The sequence below is a fragment of the Lissotriton helveticus genome, chromosome 2_1 (genome assembly GCF_964261635.1).
Source record: "Lissotriton helveticus chromosome 2_1, aLisHel1.1, whole genome shotgun sequence".
NCBI classification, from domain to species: Eukaryota; Metazoa; Chordata; class Amphibia; order Caudata; family Salamandridae; genus Lissotriton; species Lissotriton helveticus.
In genome coordinates this window covers 20,848,673-20,872,019 of record NC_136059.1, presented here as the reverse complement: position 1 = coordinate 20,872,019, position 23,347 = coordinate 20,848,673, and the positions used below count along the sequence as shown (strand labels likewise).

Below are 23,347 nucleotides of genomic sequence, written 5' to 3'. Positions count from 1 at the left end.
CCCCTTACACAGCGATGCATACATACATTCAATGTGAAGGCGTATGTCCCCCTATAGACAGGCAGTGCCCCTTACACAGCGATGCATACATACATTCAATGTGAAGGCGTGTGTCCCCCTATAGACAGGCGGTGCCCCTTACACAGCGATGCATACATACATTCAATGTGAAGGCGTATGTCCCCCTATAGACAGGCGGTGCCCCTTACACAGCGATGCATACATACATTCAATGTGAAGGCGAGTGTCCCCCTATAGACAGGCGGTGCCCCTTACACAGCGATGCATACATACATTCAATGTGAAGGCGAGTGTCCCCCTATAGACGGGCCCGTGCCCCTTACACAGCGATGCAGACATACATTCAATGTGAAGGCGAGTGTCCCCCTATAGACAGGCCCGTGCCCCTTACACAGCGATGCATACATACATTCAATGTGAAGGCGTATGTCCCCCTATAGACGGGCCCGTGCCCCTTACACAGCGATGCATACATACATTCAATGTGAAGGCGTGTGTCCCCCTATAGACAGGCCTGTGCCCCTTACACAGCGATGCATACATACATTCAATGTGAAGGCGAGTGTCCCCCTATAGACAGGCGGTGCCCCTTACACAGCGATGCAGACATACATTCAATGTGAAGGCGTGTGTCCCCCTATAGACAGGCGGTGCCCCTTACACAGCGATGCATACATACATTCAATGTGAAGGCGTGTGTCCCCCTATAGACAGGCGGTGCCCCTTACACAGCGATGCATACATACATTCAATGTGAAGGCGTGTGTCCCCCTATAGACAGGCAGTGCCCCTTACACAGCGATGCATACATACATTCAATGTGAAGGCGTGTGTCCCCCTATAGACAGGCAGTGCCCCTTACACAGCGATGCATACATACATTCAATGTGAAGGCGTGTGTCCCCCTATAGACGGGCCCGTGCCCCTTACACAGCGATGCATACATACATTCAATGTGAAGGCGTGTGTCCCCCTATAGACAGGCCTGTGCCCCTTACACAGCGATGCAGACATACATTCAATGTGAAGGCGTGTGTCCCCCTATAGACAGGCGGTGCCCCTTACACAGCGATGCATACATACATTCAATGTGAAGGCGTGTGTCCCCCTATAGACAGGCGGTGCCCCTTACACAGCGATGCATACATACATTCAATGTGAAGGCGTGTGTCCCCCTATAGACGGGCCCGTGCCCCATACACAGCGATGCATACATACATTCAATGTGAAGGCGTGTGTCCCCCTATAGACAGGCCTGTGCCCCTTTCACAGCGATGCAGACATACATTCAATGTGAAGGCGTGTGTCCCCCTATAGACGGGCCCGTGCCCCTTACATAGCAATGCATACATACATTCAATGTGAAGGCGAGTGTCCCCCTATAGACAGGCCTGTGCCCCTTACACAGCGATGCATACATACATTCAATGTGAAGGCGTGTGTCCCCCTATAGACGGGCCCGTGCCCCTTACACAGCGATGCATACATACATTCAATGTGAAGGCGTGTGTCCCCCTATAGACAGGCCTGTGCCCCTTACACAGCGATGCAGACATACATTCAATGTGAAGGCGTGTGTCCCCCTATAGACGGGCCCGTGCCCCTTACACAGCAATGCATACATACATTCAATGTGAAGGCGTGTGTTCCCCTATAGACAGGCCTGTGCCCCTTACACAGCGATGCATACATACATTCAATGTGAAGGCGTATGTCCCCCTATAGACAGGCGGTGCCCCTTACACAGCGATGCATACATACATTCAATGTGAAGGCGAGTGTCCCCCTATAGACAGGCGGTGCCCCTTACACAGCGATGCATACATACATTCAATGTGAAGGCGAGTGTCCCCCTATAGACAGGCGGTGCCCCTTACACAGCGATGCATACATACATTCAATGTGAAGGCGTGTGTCCCCCTATAGACAGGCCTGTGCCCCTTACACAGCGATGCATACATACATTCAATGTGAAGGCGTGTGTCCCCCTATAGACAGGCCTGTGCCCCTTACACAGCGATGCAGACATACATTCAATGTGAAGGTGAGTGTCCCCCTATAGACAGGCCTGTGCCCCTTACACAGCGATGCAGACATACATTCAATGTGAAGGCGAGTGTCCCCCTATAGACAGGCCTGTGCCCCTTACACAGCGATGCATACATACATTCAATGTGAAGGCGTGTGTCCCCCTATAGACGGGCCCGTGCCCCTTACACAGCGATGCAGACATACATTCAATGTGAAGGCGTGTGTCCCCCTATAGACAGGCCTGTGCCCCTTACACAGCGATGCATACATACATTCAATGTGAAGGCGTGTGTCCCCCTATAGACAGGCAGTGCCCCTTACACAGCGATGCATACATACATTCAATGTGAAGGCGTGTGTCCCCCTATAGACAGGCAGTGCCCCTTACACAGCGATGCATACATACATTCAATGTGAAGGCGAGTGTCCCCCTATAGACGGGCCTGTGCCCCTTACACAGCGATGCATACATACATTCAATGTGAAGGCGAGTGTCCCCCTATAGACAGGCCCATGCCCCTTACACAGCGATGCATACATACATACATTCAATGTGAAGGCGAGTGTCCCCCTATAGACGGGCCTGTGCCCCTTACACAGCGATGCATACATACATTCAATGTGAAGGCGAGTGTCCCCCTATAGACAGGCGGTGCCCCTTACACAGCGATGCATACATACATTCAATGTGAAGGCGAGTGTCCCCCTATAGACGGGCCCGTGCCCCTTACACAGCGATGCAGACATACATTCAATGTGAAGGCGAGTGTCCCCCTATAGACGGGCCCGTGCCCCATACACAGCGATGCATACATACATTTAATGTGAAGGCGTATGTCCCCCTATAGACGGGCCCGTGCCCCTTACACAGCGATGCATACATACATTCAATGTGATGGCGTGTGTCCCCCTATAGACGGGCCCGTGCCCCTTACACAGCGATGCATACATACAATGTGAAGGCGTGTGTCCCCCTATAGACAGGCGGTGCCCCTTACACAGCGATGCATACATACATTCAATGTGAAGGCGTGTGTCCCCCTATAGACAGGCCCATGCCCCTTACACAGCGATGCATACATACATACATTCAATGTGAAGGCGTGTAACCCCCTATAGACAGGCCTGTGCCCCTTACACAGCGATGCATACATACATTCAATGTGAAGGCGTGTGTCCCCCTATAGACAGGCGGTGCCCCTTACACAGCGATGCATACATACATTTAATGTGAAGGCATGTGTACCACTATAGACAGGCGGTGCCCCTTACACAGCGATGCATACATACATTTAATGTGAAGGCGTGTGTACCCCTATAGACAGGCGGTGCCCCTTACACAGCGATGCATACATACATTCAATGTGAAGGCGTGTGTCCCCCTATAGACAGGCCTGTGCCCCTTACACAGCGATGCATACATACATTCAATGTGAAGGCGTGTGTCCCCCTATAGACAGGCGGTGCCCCTTACACAGCGATGCATACATACATTCAATGTGAAGGCGTGTGTCCCCCTATAGACAGGCCTGTGCCCCTTACACAGCGATGCATACATACATTCAATGTGAAGGCGTGTGTCCCCCTATAGACAGGCGGTGCCCCTTACACAGCGATGCATACATACATTCAATGTGAAGGCGTGTGTCCCCCTATAGACAGGCGGTGCCCCTTACACAGCGATGCATACATACATTCAATGTGAAGGCGAGTGTCCCCCTATAGACAGGCGGTGCCCCTTACACAGCAATGCATACATACATTCAATGTGAAGGCGAGTGTCCCCCTATAGACAGGCGGTGCCCCTTACACAGCGATGCATACATACATTCAATGTGAAGGCGTATGTCCCCCTATAGACAGGCCTGTGCCCCTTACACAGCGATGCATACATACATTCAATGTGAAGGCGTGTGTCCCCCTATAGACAGGCGGTGCCCCTTACACAGCGATGCATACATACATTTAATGTGAAGGCGTGTGTACCCCTATAGACAGGCGGTGCCCCTTACACAGCGATGCATACATACATTTAATGTGAAGGCGTGTGTACCCCTATAGACAGGCGGTGCCCCTTACACAGCGATGCATACATACATTCAATGTGAAGGCGTGTGTCCCCCTATAGACAGGCCTGTGCCCCTTACACAGCGATGCATACATACATTCAATGTGAAGGCGTGTGTCCCCCTATAGACAGGCGGTGCCCCTTACACAGCGATGCATACATACATTCAATGTGAAGGCGTGTGTCCCCCTATAGACAGGCCTGTGCCCCTTACACAGCGATGCATACATACATTCAATGTGAAGGCGTGTGTCCCCCTATAGACAGGCGGTGCCCCTTACACAGCGATGCATACATACATTCAATGTGAAGGCGTGTGTCCCCCTATAGACAGGCGGTGCCCCTTACACAGCGATGCATACATACATTCAATGTGAAGGCGAGTGTCCCCCTATAGACAGGCGGTGCCCCTTACACAGCGATGCATACATACATTCAATGTGAAGGCGAGTGTCCCCCTATAGACAGGCGGTGCCCCTTACACAGCGATGCATACATACATTCAATGTGACGTATGTCCCCTATAGACAGGCCTGTGCCCCTTACACAGCGATGCATACATACATTTAATGTGAAGGCGTTGTGTACCCCTATAGGACAGGCGGTGCCCCTTACACAGCGATGCATACATACATTCAATGTGAAGGCGTGTGTCCCCCTATAGACAGGCGGTGCCCCCTTACACAGCGATGCATACATACATTCAATGTGAAGGCGTGTGTCCCCCTATAGACGGGCCCGTGCCCCTTACACAGCGATGCAGACATACATTCAATGTGAAGGCGTGTGTCCCCCTATAGACAGGCAGTGCCCCTTACACAGCGATGCAGACATACATTCAATGTGAAGGCGTGTGTCCCCCTATAGACAGGCGGTGCCTCTTACACAGCGATGCATACATACATTCAATGTGAAGGCGTGTGTCCCCCTATAGACAGGCCTGTGCCCCTTACACAGCGATGCATACATACATTCAATGTGAAGGCGTGTGTCCCCCTATAGACGGGCCCGTGCCCCTTACACAGCGATGCATACATACATTCAATGTGAAGGCGTGTGTCCCCCTATAGACAGGCGGTGCCCCTTACACAGCGATGCAATACATACATTCAATGTGAAGGCGTGTGTCCCCCTATAGACAGGCAGTGCCCCTTACACAGCGATGCAGACATACATTCAATGTGAAGGCGTGTGTCCCCCTATAGACAGGCGGTGCCCCTTACACAGCGATGCATACATACATTCAATGTGAAGGCGTGTGTCCCCCTATAGACAGGCCTGTGCCCCTTACACAGCGATGCATACATACATTCAATGTGAAGGCGTGTGTCCCCTATAGACAGGCGGTGCTCCTTACACAGCGATGCATACATACATTCAATGTGAAGGCGTGTGTCCCCCTATAGACAGGCCTGTGCCCCTTACACAGCGATGCATACATACATTCAATGTGAAGGCGTGTGTCCCCCTATAGACAGGCCTGCGCCCCTTACACAGCGATGCAGACATACATTCAATGTGAAGGCGTGTGTCCCCCTATAGACAGGCCTGTGCCCCTTACACAGCGATGCAGACATACATTCAATGTGAAGGCGTGTGTCCCCCTATAGACAGGCGGTGCCCCTTACACAGCGATGCATACATACATTCAATGTGAAGGCGTGTGTCCCCCTATAGACAGGCCTGTTCCCCTTACACAGCGATGCATACATACATTCAATGTGAAGGCGAGTGTCCCCCTATAGACAGGCCTGTGCCCCTTACACAGCGATGCATACATACATTCAATGTGAAGGCGAGTGTCCCCCTATAGACAGGCCTGTGCCCCTTACACAGCGATGCATACATACATTCAATGTGAAGGCGTGTGTCCCCCTATAGACAGGCGGTGCCCCTTACACAGCGATGCATACATACATTCAATGTGAAGGCGTGTGTCCCCCTATAGACAGGCCTGTTCCCCTTACACAGCGATGCAACATACATTCCAATGTGAAGGCGAGTGTCCCCCTATAGACAGGCCTGTGCCCCTTACACAGCGATGCATACATACTGTTGGAAATGGGATCCCCGGCTGGCCAGGGCTTTCGCCAAAGTCAGTCAGAGACCACCACACCCAAGTCAGGGCAAGGGAGTTACACGCCAAGATAACCCCTACTCACCCTCTAGGTAACGTGGGCGCGAGCAGCAAGGCTAAACTTGGAGGCGATGTAGGCTAAGTATTTGCGCACGCACCCCAGCAACAACACCCAAAGGCCCACCACAAAGGAAACTCCACACCAGGTTATATAAAAATAGCCTTTGTATTACACCAAAAACACATTAGATAAAACACACACTTTACAATGTGCCAGAGGCACGGGCAGAATTTACAGGGGATATGTACAAGACAGGGCCACCTGGACCACTGTCAGGAATCAGAAGTAGCACTTTCAGAAATAGTACTTAGTACATAGAATATAGCACAAAATAGCACACAACCAGTAATTACTGGTAACCAGGATCTCACTAGCACCACCTGTACTAGGGAGAAAACAACCACCTATGTATTACAATACCTGTAGGGGTGTAAGAGGAAAACACATGATGCAATGCATAACATTCATTCAGAGGTGTAAGGGGGAAAACACATGATGCATCACAATACATTCAGAGGTGTAAGCAATAACAATTGCGCCAATCTCACAAGTCACCACCTGTGACTGTCCATGTGTCCAATGTCAGGGCCTAAACGTGGCAGCTGCCACGAAGTGCTGGGCAGCTGGAGATGAGGATGGGGCCAACGTGGGAGCCTCTCTAGGCTCTGCCCCACTGACTGTCTCCTGAGCCTCTCTGGGCTCGTGAAATAAATGGCCCCTGAGCCTCTCTGGCTCGCAAACCAATCTGGCGCCTCGAGCCTTCTCTCCGGGCTCACAACCAAAAAGGTGCAGCCTCACTGGGCTGTTGGGGACCCTCACGGGGGAATGGCACCCTCAGAGCCTCTCTGGCTCAAAGAACAAATGGCCCCCAGGAGCCTCTCTGGGCTCCTCCACAATTTAGCGCCTGGAGCGTCGTGGCGCCAACAAACAAATGCCCCCTAAGAGCCTCTCTGGCTCTAAACAAAGGGCGCGAGGTCGCGCTGCTGAGGGGGCAGGGAGGGGGGGGGCGGACACCGACAACGTGTCCCGGCGCCCCTCCCTTCGCTTCTGGCCACACTCACCAAACCAGCAGGCCCCCTTGAGCCTCTCTGGGCTCGGAAAACAAATAGCGCCTGAAGCCTCGGGACTCCTCAACCCTGGGGGGGCTTGGGGTGCACGTCGGAGCGGCCCTCTACCAACGGGGCCGCTCGAGATAACAAAGAGAACCCGCCCCCGCACTCACCGGGACTTCACTGGTGCTGCGGGGGGCGGGAACCACTGCCGGCTTCTTTCCCACTCACCGGCTGTCTGGCGCTGCAGCTGGGCCACGGGCGGGGCTCCTCTCCTCTCGTCCCGGGGCCTCAACCAGACGTGGCAGGCTCTGCTCCTTCTCTCTCGTCCCGGGGCTCCCCTCTCCACTCGGGGAGCCTCGGGGACCCGGCCGGCAGCTTCTCTGCTGCAAGGGGCGGGACTTCCGGGTTGCCTGTCTCGGGCCGCGCTGCAATTGGTCAGCCGGCCCAGTGCTTCCGGGTCGCCGCGGGCAGCGCGGCGGCTCGCTTCTTAGGCAGGCAGGCGGGGGATGAATTTACCGAGGGGTGGCCTCCCTCGTAGTAAATTATAAATCAAAAACAGCGGCAATGTCCCGGGCAGGGTGGGCACCTGCCAGGGGACTCCACAATCAGCAAAAGCGGCGTGGGCAGCCGCGGAAGGACAACGACAGCGCTCCCAGCGCTCAGCTGATGAGCAAAGCGCTTCTAAGCGCTAGGGCCGCAAATAAAGCGCTTCCAACGCTTCAGGGGTAAGAGAAAGCGCTCTCAAGCGCTAAGGGCCACAAGGAAGCGCTTCCAAGCGCTAGAGGCAAAGTTCAGGCCCCAAAGTCCTTGTAGGCAGGCAGGGGGCAAGGCTGGGCCCAGAGCCAGCACACTGGGTCTCCAGGCAGGGAGACAGTCCAAGTGGCGGTCCTCTGGCCCAGCGACAGCAGCAACAGCCCCCTCAGGATCCTGGAAAAGAACAACCTCTGTGGGGACACAGCCCCATTTTTATACAGTGCATTCCTTTGTCTGAGGGTGCAGAGTGGGGGCGGAACCAGTCGCAGCTGGTTCTTGAGTACTCTGTTTACCTCAACCACCCTCTCTATTCACTGGCAGGGCTTGGGTCATTAGACACACCACAGGGGGGCGGAGCCAGCATTGTGTGGGGAAAACCCAGCCCATCCAGGACACAGGTACACTCCTCCCACACATCACTCATGCTAATCTCCCACTCACCACCGGGCAGACCCATCCAGACTTCCTGGAGCCTGGCATGCCAGCCAGCTCCAGCCAATCACACGCCAGCACCCTCACAGCACACGTACAGCCATGTCTAGAAATGGCGCTTCGCTACTAGACACATACATGCTGCATACACCGTTGCGCAGCATTCACTCACACGAGTTCACACATACCAGACTCAAGCCTGTACACCCCACGCATCAGGAACTACCAGGGACACATACATTCCCCATGCATTCCTATGGGCGGGCAGGCCTAGCTCAGCACATGCACTCAGAGTGCGCACGCACTTTCCACTGGGACACAGTGAAAGTGCGCAGAATCCAAAAATCACCATCTCCAGGTCACCATTTCAAGCAAAAAGTCTAGGGGTGAACCTGCCCTAAGGGCCAAAGTCCAACATAACCCCCTTCCAGCCAAAACGCAGGGGAGACCAATCACCACCGTGATGGACTTCCCTGCTTGGGGCGATAGAACACGGACGCGGGCCCGCAACTGCAGGGACACCCTCCTGTTCTATGCCACGGTGAACCCATGGGATTCCTTCTCAACACACTGTCTGGACCAACTGGGCTACCCCACTGGTACTCCCAAGTTGTCCGCGGCCAGGACCAGGCCCTGGGCCACCCAGGTGCCACGGGTCCATGCCAATTCGCAGAGCGGGGGGTAGTAACCCCTGGCACATAGGAGCCATTTTCCACTCTTCCTGTCTGCAAGACAGGACTAGACTGCCACTGGTACTCCAGCCGAGGGCCTACAACCTCAGGCGGACCAGGAGTCTCGGGGAAGGCTCTCCTCCCCCTACCTCTTCTCCTAGGGTTCCTCCTCCCTCTGCGAGGGGTACCCCTAGAACGCCATTCCAACCCAGGACTTATCCACTCAGGTTGCACCGGGGTCAGAGGTGGGCTCTCCCACCCTCTGCACCCCCTTCCAGAGGTCTGCCCTCTCCCACCTGGAGAAGTTCCTCTGGAAGAAGAACCGGTCAGGACACTGGTTACAGTCGTCCTACCCTTCAGGTCAGGCTGATCCTGAACCTGGCCTCCCAACCTCTGGTCTAGAACCTTCGGTGGAACAATTGCCTGGCACTCCAGGACTTCTGGGGATTCACTCGCAATCCCCCTGAGGCTAACAAATGTCACATCTGTTGCGTGACTGTCTGTCTGGCGCAGATCTCCCGCCCTCTGTCCACCTGACAGTGCGTGACGATCCCCCAGACCAGAAGTGGTGTCACCATGGTCACTACACGGGAACCTAGCCCAACTGGGTAGTCCCTGACCCACTGGTCCTTCCACTGGGGAACTCCCCCAATCACTCCTCACTCTGGACTCCTGTACCCTCCCTACCGGAGCGGTACTGCCAGACTCTAGAACCACAGGAGCTCTGGTTACAGACACTCCAGGTCCTCTACTCACTAGGAGATCCTCCTCAAGTGGACTAACAGGACAGCCTAGGTCCCCAACCTGGTGTTCCCTCAAGAAACCATCCAAGTCCTGAGGCAGGGCTTCGGGCGTCTGGGGAACCTTGGTCTCCCCCTCACTCCTGCTCCACTGAGCCAGGCAGTGAGCCCCTACACCCTCCTCGCTATCCTGGGACCTAGCTGGGCTACACTGAGCCTCCTCCACCACGCTGGGCTGGAAGATCCCTGAACCACTACTTTTGGAGTCACTCACCAATGACTCTAGAGAACCTCTGGCCCTTTCCCAGCGGTCGGCTTCCCTTGCCAGTAACTCTGTATCAGTAAATCCAACTTGCAACAGGTGTTGGCGCAACTCTGGCGAACAACCACTGAGCACCTGCTCTTTGACAATAAGATCAAACAAGACTTCAAAATCAGAGTCAGTGTGAACCTCTACCCAAGCCCACAGTGCTCCACAACATTCATCCTCAAACTTCTCCCACGACTGGTGAGGCAGCTTCCTACTGCCCCTGAATTTCAACCTATACTCCTCCTCTTGGGAAACAGGTACCAGACTGGGGGAACTGGGACTGGGATTTCCTACACTGGAATCTAAATAGCTGCCACCACTGGACCCAACCCTCCCTGGGGGATCCAGAAACTCAACACTGCGCGCAGGGGATAGTCTACCCTCCAGAGCTACTTCGCCTCTGGTGGAGGCCCTCTCAGCCTCCTCTATCCTTTCCTGCGCTAAGACCCTCTCGGTCTCTAGCTGTTGCTTTCTAATGCCCAGCTGTGCCATAGCCTGGGCATGCTCCAACCTGAGCCTCTCTAAAGCCAGCTGGTGCTCCCTTTCTCTCCTCCTATCTTCCAGCTCCTCTGGGGACAGGGAAAGGGATGAGGCGCTGCCTCCTATGCTGGACCCAGCAAGGGACTCCCTATCTATGGGGTCCTCACTATCTGCTGGCGTCCCTGTGCTATCATTTTCTTCCTCCTCTTCTGAATCTTCAGGGCTCCCCACAGACCCACCACCCTCCTGGTGTGAAGCCCGGGCCCTTTCCTCACTGCGCTCAAGGTCCCACTGACACTTTTGCCATAGGATCAGGCTGCTCCTAAGTTCGGACTGAGTGTCTAACTCATCCACCCCTATGTCTCTCTCTTCACAGAACCTTACCAACTCTCCCATACTGTATCTAAACAGATCACAGACATCAAAAGCAGGCACCATTCTGGCGGACGTTCTAGTGAAGAGATCACACAGGGAACCTAGGGGTCTGAGCTAACACAGGAGTACACAATTCACAAGGTATTCAGCAAGCTCTCTACCTCAGAGAACTCACACTCACTTGCCTAGTGCCACACACCATTCATCCACACACAACCCCCCCCTCGGACTAGTAAGGCAGTTTCTACCACCCCTGACTTCTCAACCTGACCACAAGTGACACAGGTACCAGACTCTGGGCGCGGGGCAGGGGAACAAATGCACTGGACACAATTGCACAATGATACCTTCAGGAGAAGAAAATATGAAACTTCCAAAAAAACAATCCCCTTAAAATGTGGTCATCTAAAATGCAGAGCTTTGTGGTGCAGCCAGCCGCTACTAAGGTACAAGGCAAACACAAATCCTTATCCCACCGCTTGCCGCCAATGTTGGAAATGGGATCCCCGGCTGGCCAGGGCTTTCGCCAAAGTCAGTCAGAGACCACCACACCCAAGTCAGGGCAAGGGAGTTACACGCCAAGATAACCCCTACTCACCCTCTAGGTAACGTGGCGCGAGCAGCAAGGCTAAACTTGGAGGCGATGTAGGCTAAGTATTTGCGCACGCACCCCAGCAACAACACCCAAAGGCCCACCACAAAGGAAACTCCACACCAGGTTATATAAAAATAGCCTTTGTATTACACCAAAAACACATTAGATAAAACACACACTTTACAATGTGCCAGAGGCACGGGCAGAATTTACAGGGGATATGTACAAGACAGGGCCACCTGGACCACTGTCAGGAATCAGAAGTAGCACTTTCAGAAATAGTACTTAGTACATAGAATATAGCACAAAATAGCACACAACCAGTAATTACTGGTAACCAGGATCTCACTAGCACCACCTGTACTAGGGAGAAAACAACCACCTATGTATTACAATACCTGTAGGGGTGTAAGAGGAAAACACATGATGCAATGCATAACATTCATTCAGAGGTGTAAGGGGGAAAACACATGATGCATCACAATACATTCAGAGGTGTAAGCAATAACAATTGCGCCAATCTCACAAGTCACCACCTGTGACTGTCCATGTGTCCCAATGTCAGGGCCTAAACGTGGCAGCTGCCCACGAAGTGCTGGGCAGCTGGAGATGAGGATGGGGCCAACGTGGGAGCCTCTCTAGGCTCTGCCCCACTGACTGTCTCCTGAGCCTCTCTGGGCTCGTGAAATAAATGGCCCCTGAGCCTCTCTGGCTCGCAAACCAATCTGGCGCCTCGAGCCTTCTCTCCGGGCTCACAACCAAAAAGGTGCAGCCTCACTGGGCTGTTGGGGACCCTCACGGGGGAATGGCACCCTCAGAGCCTCTCTGGCTCAAAGAACAAATGGCCCCCAGGAGCCTCTCTGGGCTCCTCCACAATTAGCGCCTGGAGCGTCGTGGCGCCAACAAACAAATGCCCCCTAAGAGCCTCTCTGGCTCTAAACACAAGGGCGCGAGGTCGCGCTGCTGAGGGGGCAGGGAGGGGGGGGGCGGACACCGACAACGTGTCCCGGCGCCCCTCCCTTCGCTTCTGGCCACACTCACCAAACCAGCAGGCCCCCTTGAGCCTCTCTGGGCTCGGAAAACAAATAGCGCCTGAAGCCTCGGGACTCCTCAACCCTGGGGGGGCTTGGGGTGCACGTCGGAGCGGCCCTCTACCAACGGGGCCGCTCGAGATAACAAAGAGAACCCGCCCCCGCACTCACCGGGACTTCACTGGTGCTGCGGGGGGCGGGAACCACTGCCGGCTTCTTTCCCACTCACCGGCTGTCTGGCGCTGCAGCTGGGCCACGGGCGGGGCTCCTCTCCTCTCGTCCCGGGGCCTCAACCAGACGTGGCAGGCTCTGCTCCTTCTCTCTCGTCCCGGGGCTCCCCTCTCCACTCGGGGAGCCTCGGGGACCCGGCCGGCAGCTTCTCTGCTGCAAGGGGCGGGACTTCCGGGTTGCCTGTCTCGGGCCGCGCTGCAATTGGTCAGCCGGCCCAGTGCTTCCGGGTCGCCGCGGGCAGCGCGGCGGCTCGCTTCTTAGGCAGGCAGGCGGGGGATGAATTTACCGAGGGGTGGCCTCCCTCGTAGTAAATTATAAATCAAAAACAGCGGCAATGTCCCGGGCAGGGTGGGCACCTGCCAGGGGACTCCACAATCAGCAAAAGCGGCGTGGGCAGCCGCGGAAGGACAACGACAGCGCTCCCAGCGCTCAGCTGATGAGCAAAGCGCTTCTAAGCGCTAGGGCCGCAAATAAAGCGCTTCCAACGCTTCAGGGGTAAGAGAAAGCGCTCTCAAGCGCTAAGGGCCACAAGGAAGCGCTTCCAAGCGCTAGAGGCAAAGTTCAGGCCCCAAAGTCCTTGTAGGCAGGCAGGGGGCAAGGCTGGGCCCAGAGCCAGCACACTGGGTCTCCAGGCAGGGAGACAGTCCAAGTGGCGGTCCTCTGGCCCAGCGACAGCAGCAACAGCCCCCTCAGGATCCTGGAAAAGAACAACCTCTGTGGGGACACAGCCCCATTTTTATACAGTGCATTCCTTTGTCTGAGGGTGCAGAGTGGGGGCGGAACCAGTCGCAGCTGGTTCTTGAGTACTCTGTTTACCTCAACCACCCTCTCTATTCACTGGCAGGGCTTGGGTCATTAGACACACCACAGGGGGGCGGAGCCAGCATTGTGTGGGGAAAACCCAGCCCATCCAGGACACAGGTACACTCCTCCCACACATCACTCATGCTAATCTCCCACTCACCACCGGGCAGACCCATCCAGACTTCCTGGAGCCTGGCATGCCAGCCAGCTCCAGCCAATCACACGCCAGCACCCTCACAGCACACGTACAGCCATGTCTAGAAATGGCGCTTCGCTACTAGACACATACATGCTGCATACACCGTTGCGCAGCATTCACTCACACGAGTTCACACATACCAGACTCAAGCCTGTACACCCCACGCATCAGGAACTACCAGGGACACATACATTCCCCATGCATTCCTATGGGCGGGCAGGCCTAGCTCAGCACATGCACTCAGAGTGCGCACGCACTTTCCACTGGGACACAGTGAAAGTGCGCAGAATCCAAAAATCACCATCTCCAGGTCACCATTTCAAGCAAAAAGTCTAGGGGTGAACCTGCCCTAAGGGCCAAAGTCCAACACATACATTCAATGTGAAGGCGTGTGTCCCCCTATAGACGGGCCCGTGCCCCTTACACAGCGATGCATACATACATTCAATGTGAAGGCGAGTGTCCCCCTATAGACAGGCCTGTGCCCCTTACACAGCGATGCATACATACATTCAATGTGAAGGCGTGTGTCCCCCTATAGACAGGCGGTGCCCCTTACACAGCGATGCATACATACATTCAATGTGAAGGCGAGTGTCCCCCTATAGACAGGCCTGTGCCCCTTACACAGCGATGCAGACATACATTCAATGTGAAGGCGTGTGTACCCCTATAGACAGGCGGTGCCCCTTACACAGCGATGCATACATACATTCAATGTGAAGGCGTGTGTCCCCCTATAGACAGGCCTGTTCCCCTTACACAGCGATGCATACATACATTCAATGTGAAGGCGTGTGTACCCCTATAGACAGGCGGTGCCCCTTACACAGCGATGCATACATACATTCAATGTGAAGGCGTGTGTCCCCCTATAGACAGGCGGTGCCCCTTACACAGCGATGCATACATACATTCAATGTGAAGGCGTGTGTACCCCTATAGACAGGCGGTGCCCCTTACACAGCGATGCATACATAGATACAGAAGAGAGCAGGAGCACGGCTGAGACATAAGAGAGCGGAGCTGGCCAATGAACTGTGGAGTCGCGGTCCTTACCTGCTCGAGCACCATCTTTGCGTCCAGCACCCCCGCCTCTTTATTGCTATTCGGTTTGATGCAGCGGATAAAGTGAGGGTTGGCAGAAGACATCTTCTCCATCAGCACCGACAATGAGTGCTAAAGAAGGAAAGAGGTGGAGCGGTGTCACGGAGTCATAATGGGACCTAACCCTACAACTCCAGCCTTTTCCACTCATCATGTGATTCACACCAATGAAAACAGAACAAATCCCGAGAGTGGGACCGGCTTACCCGGAACTGCGCTCCCACCGACTGCTTTCGTGAGCTGTTGAACTTGTTGTCTTCGACTTGTGTGATCTGAGGCCAAAAAAACACCATCACACACATTAGCAGAGGGAACCAAACAGTTTGTAGATGTGGCCTCCAACCACCACCCTTCTCGCCACAACTCCCACCTGGTCAGGACCAGCGAATCCTTGTGGCCTCTCCCTGGCCAGGGACCAGTGTCCTGACCATAGGATGGTGTCCCAGCAGGGTCAGACATCACCCCCTATGTGTCAGGACTGGACACTCAGTCTGAACCTACTGGTCAGTCAACAAACCTAGAAACACATCACACGAGGCATTGACCGACGGCAAATGGTTTAAATGTGTGACCCCTAAAGATGATGTGGAGAAGGACACAGCACGTGCGTGAGCTGCCTCTACATCAGATGTAAAGTACTGCGTCTCAGACGCTATATGCAGGGTCAGGGTCACCTCCAGATGTGGGCTCTCTGCTAGCGGGCATGGGCTGTAGGTGCTTGACTCATGTCCTCCTGGCTAAGGAGGTTCAGCCTTTCTTGGATCTTCACCTCACAGTGGACAGGAAGACTCCTCATGGCCTGATCGACAAAGTGCACTAATGCAGCGGGGGAGGCGGGGGGGGGGCGCCCATGACCCAGATCCCTCCACAACCTAAGGGAACTCTGCTGGGTGAGGCTCTTACATAGAGGTAAGCTGCTTGATCTGTTTTACAGATGACACATGCGAGGCGGAAGCATGCAGGAAGGACAGCCCCATGAGGTGCACTGAAGCGCTCCCAAGGATGCCCAAGAGGCAGAGCACCCGCTCTTCGCGAAAGGAACCTAAGATGACGAGTCGCTTGGGCTTGGTTTATGGGGCACTAAGGGGGACATGCATCGAGCAATTTTGTGATCGCAAACAGTGCAATTCACAAAAATTGACCGTTTGCGAGCGCAAAATGGCATTTCCTTATGCATAAAAGGTTTTTGGTTTCGCAATTTAGGGACTCACAATTTTTTGCGATTCCCTAAATTGCGGATGCAAATAGGGAATCAAAATTTGCGAATCCCAAATGCACATGTAAGAAGCCTTTCCGAAATGTGAACTGTGCATTTAGGAAACGCTAATTACCATCCACTTCAAGTTGATGGTAACCATGTGCATAGTTTGAAAAGAGCACAAAAATACATTTTTCAAAGTGCCATGTAACGCACACATGCCCCTAGGGCATGTGTGTGCTTTTCACGTGCAAACATTTTTGGGGTGATTCAGGGGGCCCCAGGCACCTCTGGCTTTCCATTCGCTAATTGTGATTACCAATTTGATAATCACCAATTAGCAAATGCAAATTCATTCCTATGGACCCTTAGGCCCATAGAAATGAATGGAGTCATATTACCTGATAGCGATTCGCTTCTTACCGAATCACTATTAAGTAATGTTAAGGAATCGTAAAATATTTTGCAATTCCTACATGCATTGCATTTTGCAATTCCAAAATAACGATTCGGTAAAAATCGCCATTTCAGAATGGCTAAATGTATGCTTGTACATCTGGTCCAAGGTGCGTTCTACCGTTAGAGTGAAATGCACCCTCTGCGTTTACCTTGGCGTGGTGCTGCGGCATCAGGGTCCCTGTTCTGGAGATCGTAGCTAGAGGAAAAAAATAGAAACCTTGAGTGACTCTTAAGAACACAGAATTGGAAGACATCTGTCAAGTCCACACCAATGTTCATTCCCAGAAAGTGCATCAAGCACTGTAAGGTTCATAGGCTTTGGAAGACCACCGGAGTGAGACGTCCACACGGCTGTGGTACAGCGGGAGCAGCAGGAGTTGACTGCAGCACAGAGTAGAGGTTTACAATATACTTTACATGTAGCTGCATTCAGTGGTGGACAAAGGTACCAAGAGAGTTAGAACTATTGCTCCAAGGTCAGGTGGCGGCTCATAATAAAGGGCCACGTGCTGAGGCTTGACACAGACTAAAAGTGATGAGCTCAGAGTCACAGCCCCTCAGGGGTTTGGGGTTAAGGCCTTGAGGAGCTGAGAATAAGGGTCTTGCTCTGTGGGTACCTGTGAAGAGTACGCTTAGTAATGGAGTAACGCTGTTGATGAAGAGCCCACGGATGTTGGCGGGAAGCGTATCCCGGTTCTTCTCCAGGAATCCGTTGGCAGTGTACTGCACCTGGAAGCACATAACAGGCAGATAAGCCTCACAGGGTGGAAAGACAACTTGACTCATGAGTATGTTTAACTTCTTCATTGAAGTACAGTGATGCGAGAGAGGAACCTGGAGAAATTGCCCAGTCTAACCAATGAGATTCTATATGACTGTTAGACGGGGACCCTGAGGGTCGGCCGGATACTGGGGGAGAGATCCCCGAGTGGGACCGTCTCCGACGATCGTACAGACAAGTTACCTCCCTCCCCACAAACAGGCACCACACCAAGTCGAGTTCAATGCTTTATGTAAGGTTCTTAAGGCAAGGATATCAGCGTTACAGGATATCTCGGACCCGGGGGTCCTCTCACTTCTAGTCTCTGTAGGGAAAGGGGGTAGCGGGACAGTCTTGGTACCGGATCGGTACAGGTGGTGTTAAGAGGCGAGCTCACAATCCTCGAGCTGGAGTGTCTGTGGATCGGGCCGCGGCGGCGCCAGCAGGCCAAGATGATAGTCTCACAAAGCAGAGGGCCGCGGCGGCGCCAGCAGGCCAAGACGATGATTTCACGAGGCAGAGGGCCGCGGCAGCGCCAGCAGGCCAGGACGATGGTTTCACGAGGCAGAGGGCCGCGGCAGCGCCAGCAGGCCAAGACGATGGTTTCACGAGGCAGAGGGCCGCGGCAGCGCCAGCAGGCCAAGACGATGGTTTCACGAGGCAGAGGGCCGCGGCAGCGCCAGCAGGCCAAGACGATGGTTTCACGAGGCAGAGGGCCGCGGCAGCGCCAGCAGGCCAGTTACGGATGAGTTCTTCTCGGGTCTCTCGACTCCAGGATACAACTGCCGTCCTGGTCTGGCCCTGCCCCAGTTATAGGTCTGGTCCCCTTTGATGTCCGGACCCTCGTGCCTGGGGGGCCGGGAGGTCCGGGATGAGGGAGTCCAGACACCCAGCAGGGGGGTGGAGCCAGCGCTCAGGGCGGCCGGGGGTGATCGACACCTGGCGGAGGAGAGCCGTTGACGATTCCTTCTCCCATTGACTCGCCAAGTGGTCACTCTGCCTCCTGGGGGGAGGTTGGTGCCTCGATGGCGGGGCCGGCCGGGCCCCGGGTTAGGGTCGAGTTGAGGCCACGCGGCCTCGCGCTGCAGCGCCCCAAGATGGCGGCCGGGTCGATGTCGTGGGGTGGATGATGACCCGGGCCAGCTGGGTCCGGCGCTGGTGTCTTGTAGGGGAGGGATTGCAGGGTACTTCGGGTGGTCGTTTGGGGACTCTGGTTGGGGGATTCCGGGAGAGCCAGGGTCCGGGTCCCATCGCGGGGAGGGGGGACAGCCCGACCATGCGGCCTGTCCAACATGCGTCCCCCCCAGCTGAAGGCGGGGGAGAGTCAGCCATCTTCCTGGGGACTCTCCTCGCTGAGGCGGAAAAAGCATGACAGGCCGTCGGCGTTGGCGTGGTCCTGGCCTGGACGATGTTCCACCGTGAAGTCCATCCCCTGCAGGGAGATGGACCAGCGCAACAGCTTCGGGTTCTCCCCCCGCATTTGCATCAGCCATTGCAGGGGTCGGTGGTCTGTTTGCACCCGGAAGTGGGTGCCGAAGAGGTAGGGCCGGAGCTTCTTGAGGGCCCAGACTACGGCGAAGGCCTCTCTCTCAATGGTGCTCCAGCGCTGTTCTCGGGGCAAGAGGCGTCGGCTGATGAAGACCACCGGATGGTCGACCCCTTCGGCGTTGAGTTGGGAGAGGACGGCCCCCACACCATGATCGGAGGCGTCCGTCTGCACAATGAACTCCCGGCTGTAGTCGGGAGCCTGGAGCACGGGGGCCGTGCACATGGCGGTCTTTAGCTTTTCGAAGGCCGATTGGCAGGCCGGGGTCCAGTTGACGGTTTTGGGGCTCTTTTTGGAGGTGAGCTCTGTGAGGGGCCCCACGATGCTGCCATAGTCCTTCACGAACCGCCGGTAGTATCCGGTGAGCCCCAGGAAGGCTCGGACCTCCGTTTGGATCGTAGGGGGTTGCCAGGCCTGGATGGCAGCGATCTTGAGTTGGAGAGGGGCCACCAGCCCGCTTCCCACTTGGTGTCCTAGGTAGGTCACGGACCCTTGGCCAACCTGGCACTTGCTGGCTTTAATGGTGAGCCCGGCTTGCTGGAGGGCGTGTAGAACCTCCCGCAGGTGGCGGAGGTGGTCGGTCCACTGGTGGCTGTACACAGCAATGTCGTCCAGGTAGGCGGCGCTGAAGTCTTCCAGGCCCGCCAGTACCTGGTTTACCAGCCGTTGGAACGTTGCCGGGGCGTTTTTCATGCCGAAGGGCATGACTTTAAAGTGGTAGTGCCCGTCTGGGGTAGAGAAGGCGGATCGTTCTTGGGCCCTAGGGGTGAGGCCGATCTGCCAGTAGCCCGCTGTTAGGTCGAAGATGCTCAGGTAGCGGGCGGCCCCCATCCGGTCAATTAGCTCGTCTGCCCGGGGGATGGGATGAGCGTCGGTCCGGGTAACTGCATTCAGCCCCCGATAGTCCACGCAGAACCGGAGCTCAGGGGCAACGCCCGGGGCAGCTGCCTTGGGAACCAGGACGACTGGGCTCGCCCAGGGACTGTCTGAGGGTTCGATCACTCCTAGGGTCAGCATTTTGGACACCTCGGTCTGGATGCAGGCTCGTACCCGGTCTGGTACGCGGTACGCTCGGTGTCGAATAGGAGGGCTGTCCCCGGTGTCCACATCGTGGAGGCACCAGGGGGTGACTCCGGGGGTGAGGGAGAACAGGGAGGCGAACTGCCTCAGGAGCGTTTGGCAGTCTTGGCGTTGCTCCGGGGACAGGGCCTCGGAGAGCTGGACCCCTTCCACTGAGCCATCCTGCTCGAGGGCCCTCAGTAAGTCCGGAAGGGGTTCGGAGTCTTCTTCTGTCCCAGTATCGGTAGCCATCAGGAGGCTGAGTTCGGATCGCACAAAATGGGGTTTGAGCCTGTTGGCATGGAGGACCCGTAGGGGGTTCCGGGCAGTCTCCATGTCGATTAAATAGGTGACGGGCCCCTTGCGTTCGATTACCTTGAAGGGCCCGGACCATCTGTCTTGGAGTGCACAGGGCTCAACCGGGGACATCACCCAGACCTGTTGTCCAGGTTCGAACTCAATGGAGGACGTGTGCTGATCGTACCACCTCTTCATGTCCTCCTGACTGGCCTCGAGGTTGGCTTTGGCGGCGTCTCGGAACCGCCGGGTCTGGTTGCGGAGAGCCAGGAGATACCTGTAGATGTCCGGGGGAGTTTTCTGGGGAGGCTGCTCCCAACCTTCCTTGACTAGGCTGAGGGGGCCCCGGACGGGGTGCCCGTACAGGAGTTCAAATGGGCTGAAGCCGAGGGACTTCTGCGGGACCTCCCGATAGGCAAACAGGAGGCATGGAAGTAGCACGTCCCACTGGCGTCGAAGGGGTTCTTCTAGGCCCCTAATCATCCCCTTGAGGGTGCGGTTGAATCTCTCGACCAGTCCGTTTCCTTGCGGGTGATAGGGGGTCGTGAACTTGTAGGTGACCCCGCATTGCTGCCAGAGGGACTTCATATATCTGGAGATAAAGTTCGTGCCCCTGTCACTGACGACCTCCCGGGGGAACCCCACCCGGGAGAAGATCCCCATCAGGGCCCGGCCCACCACGGGGGCCGTCACAGTCCGAAGAGGGATGGCCTCGGGATAGCGGGTGGCGTGGTCTACAAGGACCAGGATGAACCGATGTCCTTGGGCTGTTCGCGGGTCGAGGGGCCCCACAATGTCTATTCCCACTCGTTCAAACGGGGTGGTGACGACAGGAAAGGGTTGTAACGGTGCTTTGATTTTTCGGCCACTTTTTCCGCTGGCCTGGCAGGTGGGGCAGGCCTTGCAGTGGTTGGTGACATCCTTCCGCATGTGGGGCCAGAAAAAATGGGTCACCAGGCGGTCGTAGGTTTTATCCTGCCCCAGGTGTCCGGCAAGGGGGACATCGTGGGCTAAGTTCAGGAGGAAGTCTCGGAAGCGAAGGGGCACCACCAGCACCCGACCGGCCCCTAGTTCTGCAACTTTCTGCTCGCTGTAGAGCAGGTCTTGGTCCCAGTAGATCCAGTGGGCCCCCGAGGTATCCCCGGTGCTCTGGGCCAGGGCTTGCTGCCGGAGTCCTTCGAGAGAGGGACAAGTTTTCTGTTCGGCCCGGAATTGTTCCTGCGTGGGGCCTCCCTCCTGCCGCCAGTGTGCCAGGTCAGGGACGTCCCGAAGCTGGTCGGATCCTTCTTCGGTTTGGGTCAATGGACTGGCTTCTGGGGCGGCCTCCTCTGGGATGAGCGCGGGAGGAGGTTCTGGCCACTCGGGCTCTTCCGGGCTGGGGACCGCGCGGGCGGTCGTGGACCGGGTCGTGACGCAGACCCATTCGGGGAGGCCAAGCATCCCCAGGTGCTCCCTCCGCTCGACAGCTGCCCAGGGAGAGCTTTCAAGATCGTTTCCTAGGAGGCAGTCCACGGGGGCATCATCGCGGACAGTTACTTTTAACATCCCTGTTACTCCCCCCCACTCGAAGGGGACGCAGGCCATGTGGCATAGGCTCTCAGAGTTGTCGGCTGATCGGACAGGGCAAAGAATGTTCGGCAAGATTTGGTCTGGAGTGACGAGGTGGCGTCGGACCGCCGTTACACTGGCCCCGGTGTCGCGGAGGGCTTCCGCCCGGCGGCCATTAATGTTGACCCATTGACCGTACTTCTGTGTGTTGGCGGGAAGGGGGGCCCGCGGAATCATGTCTCTCTCCCCTAAGCAGACCAGTGCCATGGCGGCGGGTGCCCATTCAGAGGGATCGGCCTCGTACTCTTCTTGGTCCTCCGGGATTAGTTCTTCCCCTAGGGCCGCCGCTGCAACTTGGCGGGGGGTAGTGTTCGGATTCTTTGGGCAGTTGGGATCACTGGCGTAGTGGCCGGGTCGCTGGCACCTGTGGCACGTAATGTTGGCCCGGAAACCGGCCCGGACGCCAGGGCTTCCTCGGCCAACCGGGGTCGAGGGGTTTCTGGGGGGTGACGAGGGGCCGGGGTCTCTCCCCCGACCCTGACTTCCTCCTCCCCCTCGGGGGCGATACGATCTGGATAATTCGCTGGGTGCGTTCCGGCCAACTCGGGTGCTTTCCCACCAGTCGGCTTCGACGGCGAGTTGTCGAGGGTCGGTTAGCTTACTGTCCAGGAGGTGTTGCCGGAGCTCCACGAAGCAGTTGTTCGACAGGTGTTCCCATACGATAAGGTCAAAGAGTTGTTCGTAGGTGGTTACCTTGTTGCCCTTGATCCACCCCTCGAAGGCTCGGCTAAAAAAGTTCACGTACTCCACCCAAGTTGTACCCGGAATCCGTTTGCAGTCGCGGAACCGTTGGCGGTACATCTCCGGTGTGAGCCCGTATCGAGTGAGGAGGGCGGCCTTCATGTGGTCGTAGGAGGTCATCAGCTGGTCCGGGAGTTGCAGCAGGGCGTCCCGCCCTTCGTTGACAAACCTCCCCCATAATCCGGCTCCCCAATCGCTTCGGGGAATCCGGTGGGAGGTCATTGCCACCTCATAGGCTTTAAACCACTGCTGTATATCATCGTTCTTGTGGTATTCCCGGATGACATCTTTGGGGATGTGAACCTTGGGTTCGGTCGAAGCAGACGGGGTCGGTCGTTCGGGGAGCCCGAGGTCTTTATCCTGTTTCTGGATCTCCAGTGCTTTGAGATTGCGCTCATGTTCGTACTCTAGTTTCTTTTCCTCTAGCTCCCTCTGTCTTTGCTTGTCTTCTCGCTCTTCCCTGAGCCCTAAGTGTTCCAGGGTTATTTTTTGTTCTGCCAGCTTGAGTTCTCCATCCAAGCGAAGTCGGGCTAGTTCTAATTCGTGAAGTCTGGTTTTTTCTCTTTCTCGGATCTCTTCCAGGGAGAGACCCGCTCTTTCTTTAGTTGGTGCGGGGCTCGTTTCGGTTGTTTGTGTTCGGG

General features: G+C 55.7%; 1 protein-coding gene across 2 annotated transcripts in view; it reads right to left on the bottom strand.

The window, feature by feature from the left end:
* LOC144817669 (myosin-IIIb-like) overlaps window positions 1-23,347 on the bottom strand; it is a 446,642-nt gene that overhangs the window by 98,389 nt on the left and 324,906 nt on the right. The window contains exons 15-18 of one of the 2 annotated variants that reach the window (XM_078674399.1): window positions 17,313-17,424; window positions 16,845-16,891; window positions 15,245-15,310; window positions 14,991-15,110 (exon numbers count right to left, since the gene is read on the bottom strand). In XM_078674399.1, the coding sequence (XP_078530525.1) occupies window positions 14,991-15,110; window positions 15,245-15,310; window positions 16,845-16,891; window positions 17,313-17,424 (345 nt within the window). The remainder of the gene's footprint in view (window positions 1-14,990; window positions 15,111-15,244; window positions 15,311-16,844; window positions 16,892-17,312; window positions 17,425-23,347) is intronic. The other variant, XM_078674400.1, reaches the window with a different exon arrangement.